Source organism: Camelina sativa, chromosome 11 (assembly GCF_000633955.1).
Source record: "Camelina sativa cultivar DH55 chromosome 11, Cs, whole genome shotgun sequence".
NCBI classification, from domain to species: domain Eukaryota; kingdom Viridiplantae; phylum Streptophyta; class Magnoliopsida; order Brassicales; family Brassicaceae; genus Camelina; species Camelina sativa.
Genome location: NC_025695.1, coordinates 48605152 through 48615541, shown reverse-complemented (window position 1 = coordinate 48615541; position 10390 = coordinate 48605152). Strand labels below are relative to the sequence as shown.

The 10390-nt window shown below is 39.4% G+C and overlaps 3 protein-coding genes and 2 non-coding genes across 6 annotated transcripts; 4 read left to right on the top strand and 1 right to left on the bottom strand.

Moving 5' to 3' along the window:
- Positions 2-2336, top strand: LOC104727219 (transcription factor GTE7). 2 transcript variants are annotated; one of them, XM_010446269.2, is made up of 3 exons: positions 2-1480; positions 1575-1785; positions 1897-2336. In XM_010446269.2, the coding sequence occupies exons 1-3, from the start codon at positions 2-4 to the stop codon at positions 1974-1976; spliced, it is 1770 nt and encodes a 589-aa protein (XP_010444571.1). In that variant the 3' UTR covers positions 1977-2336. The 2 variants fall into 2 exon arrangements, with proteins under 2 accessions (XP_010444571.1, XP_019088261.1); XM_019232716.1 differs by having other exon boundaries at positions 1891-2336.
- On the bottom strand, positions 2419-6418 carry LOC104727220 (organellar oligopeptidase A, chloroplastic/mitochondrial-like). Its single transcript, XM_010446270.2, has 17 exons — positions 5987-6418; positions 5734-5901; positions 5513-5636; positions 5349-5425; positions 5085-5228; positions 4760-4990; positions 4593-4683; positions 4348-4469; positions 4158-4265; positions 3826-4071; positions 3587-3732; positions 3363-3480; positions 3116-3275; positions 2989-3020; positions 2846-2911; positions 2687-2758; positions 2419-2597 (listed from the first exon to the last, which is right to left on the bottom strand). Exons 1-17 carry the CDS (start codon positions 6416-6418, stop codon positions 2517-2519), a joined length of 2418 nt encoding a protein of 805 aa, XP_010444572.1. The 3' UTR covers positions 2419-2516.
- On the top strand, positions 6602-6675 carry TRNAN-GUU. The gene has a single exon. It is a non-coding gene; the product is annotated as a tRNA-Asn (tRNA).
- Positions 7852-7925, top strand: TRNAN-GUU. Its single transcript has one exon. It is a non-coding gene; the product is annotated as a tRNA-Asn (tRNA).
- On the top strand, positions 8587-10382 carry LOC109127635. Its single transcript, XM_019232671.1, has one exon. The coding sequence runs from the start codon at positions 8668-8670 to the stop codon at positions 9004-9006; it is 339 nt and encodes a 112-aa protein (XP_019088216.1). The 5' UTR covers positions 8587-8667; the 3' UTR covers positions 9007-10382.

Sequence of the window (10390 nt, the reverse complement as noted above, 5' to 3'; positions counted from 1 at the left end):
TATGGCACCGGCTGTTTTGGCTACCTTAAACGAACCGTCGTACCAGGAACAATGCGGCGCCGTTTTTATGAGGAAATTTACGAACCAATCCCTCGCCGAAAACACCAATAGCCTTCATCCTCCTCCTCTCTTCAACCCTAACCCTAACCCTAACCCTAATTTCGACGGGAGCAATTCGGGCAAGCAGTTCGATGATTCGTCGGGTTTTGGAAGCTACGCTACTTTCAATGTCGCTGGGTACTCCTCGAATCAGCTCAGGGAGTTGAAGAAGCGTTTCACCTCTGAGCTCGAGCAGGTTCGGATCTTGAGAGAACGGATCGACTCAGGCACGTTCGGGACTCAGCAAGCTTACACTTTACCGGAGGTTCCCGCCGTTCGTTCAGCTCCGTTGAACAGTTTCGCCGGTGAAACGAACGAGCTTGGACCGAAGAAGAAGAAACAGAAGAAGAATGTGTCAGCTCTGAAGCGAAGCAATCAATTGGCTACTTTGGATCCGGAGTCGGAGAAAGTGTTGGCGGGTATGTTGAATACTTGTGGTCAGATCTTGGTTAAGCTGATGAAGCATAAATGGGCTTGGGTGTTCAATACCCCTGTTGATGTGGTTGGCTTAGGGCTTCATGATTATCATGTGATCGTGAAGAAACCTATGGATCTGGGTACGGTTAAGTTGAATCTTGATAAGGGGCTTTACGTTTCGCCCATTGATTTCGCTACCGATGTGAGATTGACATTTAACAATGCAATGTCGTATAATCCAAAGGGTCAAGATGTGTACATTATGGCTGAGAAGCTTCTGGATCATTTTGATGGAATGTTCAACCCTGCATTCAAGAAGTTCGAGGCTCAGCAGCTAAAACTCACTGGTTCATCATCTCGTCCTGAACCTGAGTTCAAACAAGAGTTTAAACCTGAGTCTAAGCAAAGACAGTGGAATCAGAACCCTATGGTGGCGAATCCTAGGAAAGGAACAGAGCAAATATCTATAGCTAAGAAGCTTGATTCAGTGAAGCCGCCACAACCTACATTGCCTCCTCAATTAGTCGAGCCTACACGTGTGCAATCTCCTTCTCCTCCGCCTCCTCCGGTGGTTCAGCCTCAACCACCACTTCCGCAGCCGGTTACTGAAGAAGTTGAAGCGCCTCCTGATGTGAGTGAAGTTACAAAAGGGAGGAAAGGGAAGTTGCCGAAGCCTAAGGCAAAGGATCCAAACAAAAGGTTGATGACCATGGAGGAGAAGTCAAAGCTTGGTATGAATCTACAAGACTTACCTCCTGAGAAGCTTGGACAGTTGGTTCAGATTCTCAAGAAGAGAAACGGACATTTAGCTCAAGATGGAGACGAAATTGAGCTAGATATAGAAGCTGTTGATAATGAGACTCTATGGGAGCTTGATCGGTTTGTGACAAATTACAAGAAGATGGCTAGCAAAATCAAGCGCCAAGGGTTTATCAGGAATGTGACAACTCCACCTAGAAACATGGTAAGCGAATCAGCTCTGCCTCCCTCTCCAAACAGCCGTTTGATTTTTGTGCTGTCAATACTTAAATTGCTGTCTTGTCCTCTGTGTCTCTTAGACTTCGATGGCAGAAATGGGTAGTGCGGAGAAAAGAACAAGGAAAGGAGATGCAGGGGAAGAGGATGTTGACATTGGAGAAGACATACCAATAGAAGATTACCCATCAGTAGAGATTGAAAGAGATGGTACTGCTGTTGCAGCAGCTGCTAGTAGTGGCTCTAATTCTTCTTCAGGCAGTTCCAGTTCTAGTAGTGGTTCCTCGTCTAGTGGTATATATCTCTTTTAACCTTTTTTCCTAAAACCCTCCTTGCTAAAAGTTTCTCCTTTTAGTTGTGTCATTACTAATAGTTTTTTCGTTTGACGCTTATTTGCAAAATCAGGGTCAGGAGGGAGTTCATCAGGTAGTGATTCTGATGCAGATAGTGTCCAATCGCCATTTGTGGAAGCAAAAGAAGCTTAATGATAGAATCATTTGGGGATTTTAGCCATTGATTCTGTCCTGAAGTACTAGGAACGTTTAGCTGTGGGTGTAAAGGGAGGAAGGAAGGAAGGGAGAGAAACTGAAAGGAATGGATTTGTTTTTTCTTTGGATGAAAGCCTTAGGAAGCAGTTGTAGGTAGAGAAAGATGTAAGGGGTAGATAGAGAGAATTCTAGGTTAAGCAAGAAGAAGAGTTTGTTATTTAATTACCTGTTAGAGGTAGGAGTTGTTTAGTGTAATTGTGAAATGCTGAACAGTGGGTGAGAGAGTGAGTGGGCAGGAGGAGAAGAAGAAGAAGACGGAGAGTGTCTTTTGGGTTCAATGAACTTATTTTTTTCTTGCTGTTGTTAGTGTTCAAGAGTTTGGTTCTGGTAGGAAAAAAGGTAATCGAAGAGAAGAAAGTAATCAATGCAATGTAGTAGCTGAGTGAAGTAAATGGTTGATATATCAATGTCATTTGTTGAGAAAAGTTGATTTTCATTATCTTGAGAGTACTAAAATGTTGTGTTAAAATACAAGATTCAAGCAGTAGCAGCTAAGAGTCCATTGTGTCTGAGAAGAGGCTCAGGTGAAGGCTCGCGTCCTCTAAACTCAACAAACACCTGATGATCGTAATATTGAATCAATTAAACACTGAATTGCCATAGATATTGAAACTATTATTATATGAACAGCTACATAATCAAAATACCTTGAGAGGCGCTTTTCCTCCTCCAAGTGCAAGTATGGTGTTTCTGAATCTCTGTCCTGTTTCCTTAACAGCCTGTTTGCATATTATAATTTCATAATCTCGTGTCTGAACTTGTCGTTACTAAAAATGTATTAAAGGGTTATAGCATATATGGGTTACCTTAATGTCATCCAGTCCAGCGTCTTCAAAAGCTGAAAAAGCATCTGCAGACAAAACTTCTGCCCACTGCAAGTTTTCCGAGAAATTTGGGTGAGAATTATGAAATCCAGTTAGAGTTTTGCTATGTATAGATTCAAATATACCTTATAACTGTAATATCCAGCTGCATATCCCCCTGAAAACTCATGAACAAGTGAATGGTTAATCAAAAAACCACCAAACACCAAGTATATATGTATATATATCTCAGGGTTTTAAAGGATTGCTAACCTGCAAAAATGTGACTGAAGCTACAGAGGAATCTATCCTCAGGAAGTGGAGGGATGACTTGGGTTTTAACTGATACCCTTTGATCAACGTCATAGATGGACTCGGGTCCCCCTGGTACGTATTTTGTGTGTAGCTCAAGATCAACAGTGGCAAATTTCAACTGAAATTCAAACATGGAACCATCATTACTTTGTACCACTGAATATATAAAACCTTAGCAGTTTCTTGTGTGGTACTTTGTACTCACCTGACGAAGACTAAAGGACCCTGCACGGAATGTTCTTGCAGCAAGGAGTTTCTTGTATACTTCCTCTGGGAGTGTTTCTCCTGTTTGATAATGCTTGGCTATACTCATTAAAGTGTCCCTGAAACCAGCAATCCAGAATCATAGCGCTCATTTAACATAACTTTCAGTTGAAAATTACAAAGCGGGTAAAATTTCTCTCTGTTAATGAACGAACTCCTTAGTACCTGTGGTAGCACCAATTCTCCATAAACTGTGATGGTAATTCAACTGCGTCCCACTCGATATTCCGGATACCAGCCACTAGCCCCTCATCTTCCTTGGTAAGCATATGCTGGAGAGCATGTCCAAATTCATGAAATACTGTCTCTACCTGTAAATCAGAGTGACGTTATAGTCAGCAAGTGAAAAAAATCGAGATTTCATGTCAAGCTAAGATATAAGCATGATAATTTTTCTCATTCACCTCGCGGAATGTCATAAGGCTTGGCTTGTCACCTACTGGTGGAGTTTGGTTGCAGACCATGTGCGCAACAGGCAGCCTAACAGAAGAGCCTTTCTGAGCCATGACTCGGCTACGGGAAACAACCTCATCCATCCAAGCGCCGCCTCTTTTCTCTGAAGGGCGAGAGTATGGATCAAAGTAAAAGTAAGCAATTGGGTTCCCAGAAGAATCTTTAACGCGGTAGAACCGAACATCGCTGTTCCAGACCTTCAAATCAATAATATATTTCAATTAGCAGACTTTAGTAATTATATTTTAGATGTATACTAAACAGATAAAATTCTAGATCTTACCGGAGCTACACCATCTGCTGGTTCAATATCGATTCCAAATAGTGTATTAGCTAGACTGAAAAGTCCATCCATAACTTTTGGCAGTGAAAAGTATGGACGTAGTTCTTCCTAAAAAGACCAAAATGGGAGATAAAGATCAAGACTTTCAAAATGATATATTTGAATAATAAGCTAAAGAAGGACTAAAAACCTCATTAATATCGTATTTGGATTCACGAAGCCTCTCACTCCAGAAAGTGGTGTCCCAGTGAGTCAAACTGTCAGATTCTGCAGCACTTTGGTTCTTTGCAAAACTCTTGAGGTCTTCCATGTCTAATTTATACAACGAATAAAAAAAGTAAAAATTATGTATTGGAGAGGTCAATTCCAAAGCTACGGCTTCAAACTGTTACAAGTTGCAACAGTAACGTGATTCGAAAATATAATGTATGTTACCTAGAACAGCCGCATCCCAGGAAGCGCTACGAAGCTTCTCTAAAAGCTCTGCTGCTTTCTCAACAGTAGCCATTTTCATAGACATGCTTACCTGGAACAACAGAGAACACCATTAAGCCAATTAGAAAGAGAAAAAGAAACGCTTATACTTAGGTTGATGACTCTACCTCAGCGTAATTGTTGTAACCAAGAAGCTTAGCTTTTTCCAAGCGGAGCTTCAAAATCTGGTCAATAATTGCTGTATTATCCAAATCACCAGAAGAGGCACGAGTTAGGTAAGCACGGTACAGCTCCTCACGCAGAGCTCGGTTTTTGGCATGTTGCATAGCAGGAAGATAACTAGGGGCATCCAGTGTAATGATCCATGGTCCATTCTCAGCAGTTGCATTTTCATGGCCCTTAATGTCACGGATCAAGAAGCAAAAAATTGACAAACCCCCAAAGAAAAGAAACATGGAACGTTGCATATTTTTCAGTTAGTATTATTAATACCTTGGAAACAGCAGCCTGTGCGAATAGCCCAAGAGCGGATGGAGGCAATCCCTCGATCTCTTTCTTGTCTGTTATCAACTTTTCAAACTTCTTTGTAGCATCCAAAACATTTTCAGAAAACTTATGAGAAAGCTTTTCGAGTTCCTGCAATCAAGAACCGAAATGAAGTAAGCATTAGTATTGAGAAATGACAGTTCCTTAGGAAAGCAAGACAGTGAAAACCTCAAACAAACTGAAATTAATATACAAAAGCTCAAAAGAAACCTGTTCAATCTTGTTAAACTCTTCTCTCTTGCCATCATCAAGAGCAATACCTATGAGAACCGCCTCCTTTATTTGTGCTGAAATCAAGCTGAAACAACAGTTAGAACACTTGCAAAGAGAATGAAATATATGTTCTTTCAATACTCCAAACTAGAACTACTTGCCTTCAACTAAACGTTGACGAGCTTCACTGAGTGAAGACCAATCAGGAGAATCACGAATAGCTTTAAAAGCATTGTAAATAGGCTTGCTTTGCCCCAACCTGAGCTGGAACTTCACCTTCTCTGGCTGCAGAAGAAAAGATTCAAACAAAATAATAAATACAAAAAATTCACGGCACAAACACACTAAAGCAAGAATGAGAAGACTGTTTATAAAAGAGGACCTGAACGTCTTCGATAGCAGCACGAAGCTCAGGTGTGTCCTTGACAGCTTTAAGGTGATTCACCATTCCCCAAACAACAGTTAACCGATCAACAATTTTCTCTAATGGTTCAACCAGTTTCGGCCACGATGGCTCCACAGATTTCTCTAGCTCCTCTAATTCAACTTCCTAAAAAATTCAAAAAAAAAATCCATAAAAAAAAATCGAATCAAAGATACATAAATCGGAAACGAAGAACGGGGAGAGAACATACGAGGTGCTTCAATAGAGCACGAATCCCAGGACGGACGTGACTGGCATCAACGGAATCAAACGGAGGGAAATCGAAATCCTGCAAGAGGGGATTCGAGGAGAGAGTCTCGGCGGAGTCCACGGCGGCGGCGACGGCGGAAGACATGGACGGAGGAAAGGAAGAGAAGGGATGGAAGGAGGTGGAAGTGGTGGATCTAGGAGGAGGGAGACAGAAAGAGAAAGAAGAAGACCAGATGGGGCAAGAGTATGATTTACGAAAAGTTGAGGGACGAAAATGTGAAGAAGAAGAAGATGAGAAATAGTATTTGTGAGCGTTGGTTGGTTTTTTAGGATGAGGTGAACGACGAAGAAGATTGAGAGAGGCTCGAGAAGTTGGAGTCGCCATTAACATGTTTGCTATTACGAGCGTTGCCAGTATTCTTATTCTCTTCATTTTTCTTTTTTTCTTTATTTTTTTCTCACACACCTTTTTTTTAGGGTATGATAATTTCTGGTAAATTGGTTTGAGTGTGACACAATCGTTTTTATGTGAGCTTCCAAAAGGGTGAAATTTTAAATCAATTAAATAACTTTATATTATATATATATTTTATGTTTGAAATTTATATAGCAGAAAGCTGGAATAGCTCAGTTGGTTAGAGCGTGTGGCTGTTAACCACAAGGTCGGAGGTTCGACCCCTCCTTCTAGCGTTTTTCGTCCCTTTTTTTGTTTGGAAGTGTTTGTTGTTGTACAAACAGAACAGTAATGGCCTCACAAGTTAACGAGTCACGGGAGATACGTAAATAAAATAAGTTGTTCGACTAGAGAAGAGAGGCCCAAAAAACAAACACGACACACGTTCAAGATAGCGATAACGTTTAATAATATTATAACAGATAGCGATAGTGATGTAGCTTTATGTGAGTAGTGTCTTGTTCCCCAAGACCAATGCTCTCTGGCAAACAAACAATTACCCATATCATTAAAAATCATGATTTACTTATGGTGATAAGAAAATTAAATATTCAAAAAATCCCTAGGCGTGATTAATTTAAAACCATACCATAAAATCTATAAGCACGTTTAGGTCAATGAAATTTAAGCAACGGAGTTAAAGTTGATAGTTACTTCACATTGTATGACCATTTTATTATTACCAAACCAAGGATGTAGCCATGTAGGTATAACAATAACAAAAAATGTTGACTAACAACAAAAAAACACTTACAAGTTTCACATAAACCAAGAAATTGTGAGTTGCCAAAAAATCAAGAAATTATGATTGGACCGCCAAAACATAAGCATCCAAAAATGTAGTACATTATATTCAATTTTTTTTTTGGTAAATCCATTTATTGTTGTTAGCTTTTACCTCTTCTTCCGTCGATTACAAACCCCAAATTTTCATTCAATCAAAATAAACACTTTCATTTTTCTTTTCTTTCCCAGANGGAAGTGGTGGATCTAGGAGGAGGGAGACAGAAAGAGAAAGAAGAAGACCAGATGGGGCAAGAGTATGATTTACGAAAAGTTGAGGGACGAAAATGTGAAGAAGAAGAAGATGAGAAATAGTATTTGTGAGCGTTGGTTGGTTTTTTAGGATGAGGTGAACGACGAAGAAGATTGAGAGAGGCTCGAGAAGTTGGAGTCGCCATTAACATGTTTGCTATTACGAGCGTTGCCAGTATTCTTATTCTCTTCATTTTTCTTTTTTTCTTTATTTTTTTCTCACACACCTTTTTTTTAGGGTATGATAATTTCTGGTAAATTGGTTTGAGTGTGACACAATCGTTTTTATGTGAGCTTCCAAAAGGGTGAAATTTTAAATCAATTAAATAACTTTATATTATATATATATTTTATGTTTGAAATTTATATAGCAGAAAGCTGGAATAGCTCAGTTGGTTAGAGCGTGTGGCTGTTAACCACAAGGTCGGAGGTTCGACCCCTCCTTCTAGCGTTTTTCGTCCCTTTTTTTGTTTGGAAGTGTTTGTTGTTGTACAAACAGAACAGTAATGGCCTCACAAGTTAACGAGTCACGGGAGATACGTAAATAAAATAAGTTGTTCGACTAGAGAAGAGAGGCCCAAAAAACAAACACGACACACGTTCAAGATAGCGATAACGTTTAATAATATTATAACAGATAGCGATAGTGATGTAGCTTTATGTGAGTAGTGTCTTGTTCCCCAAGACCAATGCTCTCTGGCAAACAAACAATTACCCATATCATTAAAAATCATGATTTACTTATGGTGATAAGAAAATTAAATATTCAAAAAATCCCTAGGCGTGATTAATTTAAAACCATACCATAAAATCTATAAGCACGTTTAGGTCAATGAAATTTAAGCAACGGAGTTAAAGTTGATAGTTACTTCACATTGTATGACCATTTTATTATTACCAAACCAAGGATGTAGCCATGTAGGTATAACAATAACAAAAAATGTTGACTAACAACAAAAAAACACTTACAAGTTTCACATAAACCAAGAAATTGTGAGTTGCCAAAAAATCAAGAAATTATGATTGGACCGCCAAAACATAAGCATCCAAAAATGTAGTACATTATATTCAATTTTTTTTTTGGTAAATCCATTTATTGTTGTTAGCTTTTACCTCTTCTTCCGTCGATTACAAACCCCAAATTTTCATTCAATCAAAATAAACACTTTCATTTTTCTTTTCTTTCCCAGAAAATGGATAGAGATCTAGCCGACAACCGTAAACCATCGTACGTCAACAGTCGATGCTTGAGTTCGCCGTTATCTTGTCTCATCCACACAGAGTCAGAGTACGTTCGAATCAGTAACCACGACAAGAAGAAGACGAGATCAACTCCGATGTTAAGGGGTTTGATGAGAAGATTGTTATTGGTCAGAAGTTGCGGATTCGAGAAGAACAACAAATCGAAAACGTTAGTGACGTTTCACTACGATGCTGTGAGTTATTCGCAGAACTTCGACGATGGTTTTAATTTGCGCGATGATGATCGTAGTGCTTTTCGAGATCTTCGAAAACTGAGTCCGGATCACTAATATAGTTATATCAATTTTACATATGCTCTGTTTTTTTTGTTTCTTTCAGTTTTTATCGTCGAACATAAGATCCAATATTCGTATGTACCTAACCTGTCTTGTTTATTACATTTGTACCATGAACTTTTGTTTATCAAGTATATATATATACCCAAACAGTTTTGTTTATTACATGTGAAATTTCGTTAACTTGTTTGAGATACCATTGGATATTTTTCAGCAGATTGGCTGGAGTAATTCTGTCAAAGCATGATAAGGCTAAGGTAACCCCTGAGGTTGATTCTAGTTCTCTAATAATGAACTTGTTTTTTTTTTTCTGATATCAGTTTTGTTGTTGACTTGAGGATGGTCCCAATCTTCATCCTAAAACAGCGAGGCCTAATGTTTCTGGTTATAGCCATGGGTTCGCTTTCTTTCTTGCCCCTGCAGGCATTGTTTCATAGGTCTTTCAATGAAACCAACGGTTACTCATCTCGGTTCCCACTTGTGCATATCGAATTTGATACGTATTATATAATATGGAATGGGATTCTGTTGATATTATGTCTCAAGTTTGGATCAACAATAACTCGCTTGCTTCCTCTAACTACACTTCTTGGAATGCAAGCTTGCACAGTCAAGATGCATGTAGGTCATGCGCGGATATGTTATGATTCAGCTTCTATAAACTTGAGCATCTCTTGGGCTTACCAAGAAACATCTAATCCTCTGGAGAGTTCGAGTCTTTGCTTTCCTTCATTTTCTACGTCATCGACCTTGCGAAGGTGCTTCCTGCAGAAGTTACCATTGGGTTTTCAGGTTCTACAGGAGCAAACACGGAAGAAAATAGCTATAGAGAGAGAACTCCAAACAAGACAAGAATAATTATTCTAGGTTTGCATGTGAAAGGTTAGGCAATGTTGTCTTAGCAGAGCCTGCATCAAAATGGATACCTTTTACTGAAAGCTCAGCATGGCTTTTGGATAGGGTTTCACAGGCGGAAGCTCACAACGTGCTGATACGGATGCTGTTGCCCATCCGATCGAGGACTAGCTAGCTAGGAAGCAAAACTTGGTATTCTGATGTTGTTTTATAAATATGTCAAACTGATATGTTTGTGTTAGTCAGCGTACTTGATCTGTGTGGAATGGGATCCTGTTTATATTAAGTTTCGTGTTGGGATCACCAATAACTTGCTTTACCTTCACGAAGAGTGGAAGCAATGCATTATTCACTGGGACATCAAGACGAGTAATATAATGTTAGACTCCAATTTTAATGCCAAGCTAGGTGACTTTTGGTTGGCTCGGTTGATGAACCACGAGCTAGGTCCCCAGACTACAGGATTGGCTGGAACTTTTGGTTACAATGTGTCCTGAATACAGAGCCGGCGTTGAACTTTTTT

Coding starts and splice junctions, on each gene's coding strand:
- LOC104727219 (XM_019232716.1), top strand. CDS start 2: ATGGCACCGGCTGTTTTGGCTACCTTAAACGAACCGTCGTACCAGGAA. Junction 1,481..1,574: donor CAACTCCACCTAGAAACATG/GTAAGCGAATCA, acceptor TGTGTCTCTTAG/ACTTCGATGGCAGAAATGGG. Junction 1,786..1,890: donor TAGTGGTTCCTCGTCTAGTG/GTATATATCTCT, acceptor GCTTATTTGCAA/AATCAGGGTCAGGAGGGAGT.
- LOC104727220 (XM_010446270.2), bottom strand. CDS start 6,418: ATGAAGAGAATAAGAATACTGGCAACGCTCGTAATAGCAAACATGTTA. Junction 4,470..4,592: donor CTGGGATGCGGCTGTTCTAG/GTAACATACATT, acceptor TGTATAAATTAG/ACATGGAAGACCTCAAGAGT. Junction 2,759..2,845: donor CTGGACTGGATGACATTAAG/GTAACCCATATA, acceptor ATATGCAAACAG/GCTGTTAAGGAAACAGGACA.
- LOC109127635 (XM_019232671.1), top strand. CDS start 8,668: ATGGATAGAGATCTAGCCGACAACCGTAAACCATCGTACGTCAACAGT.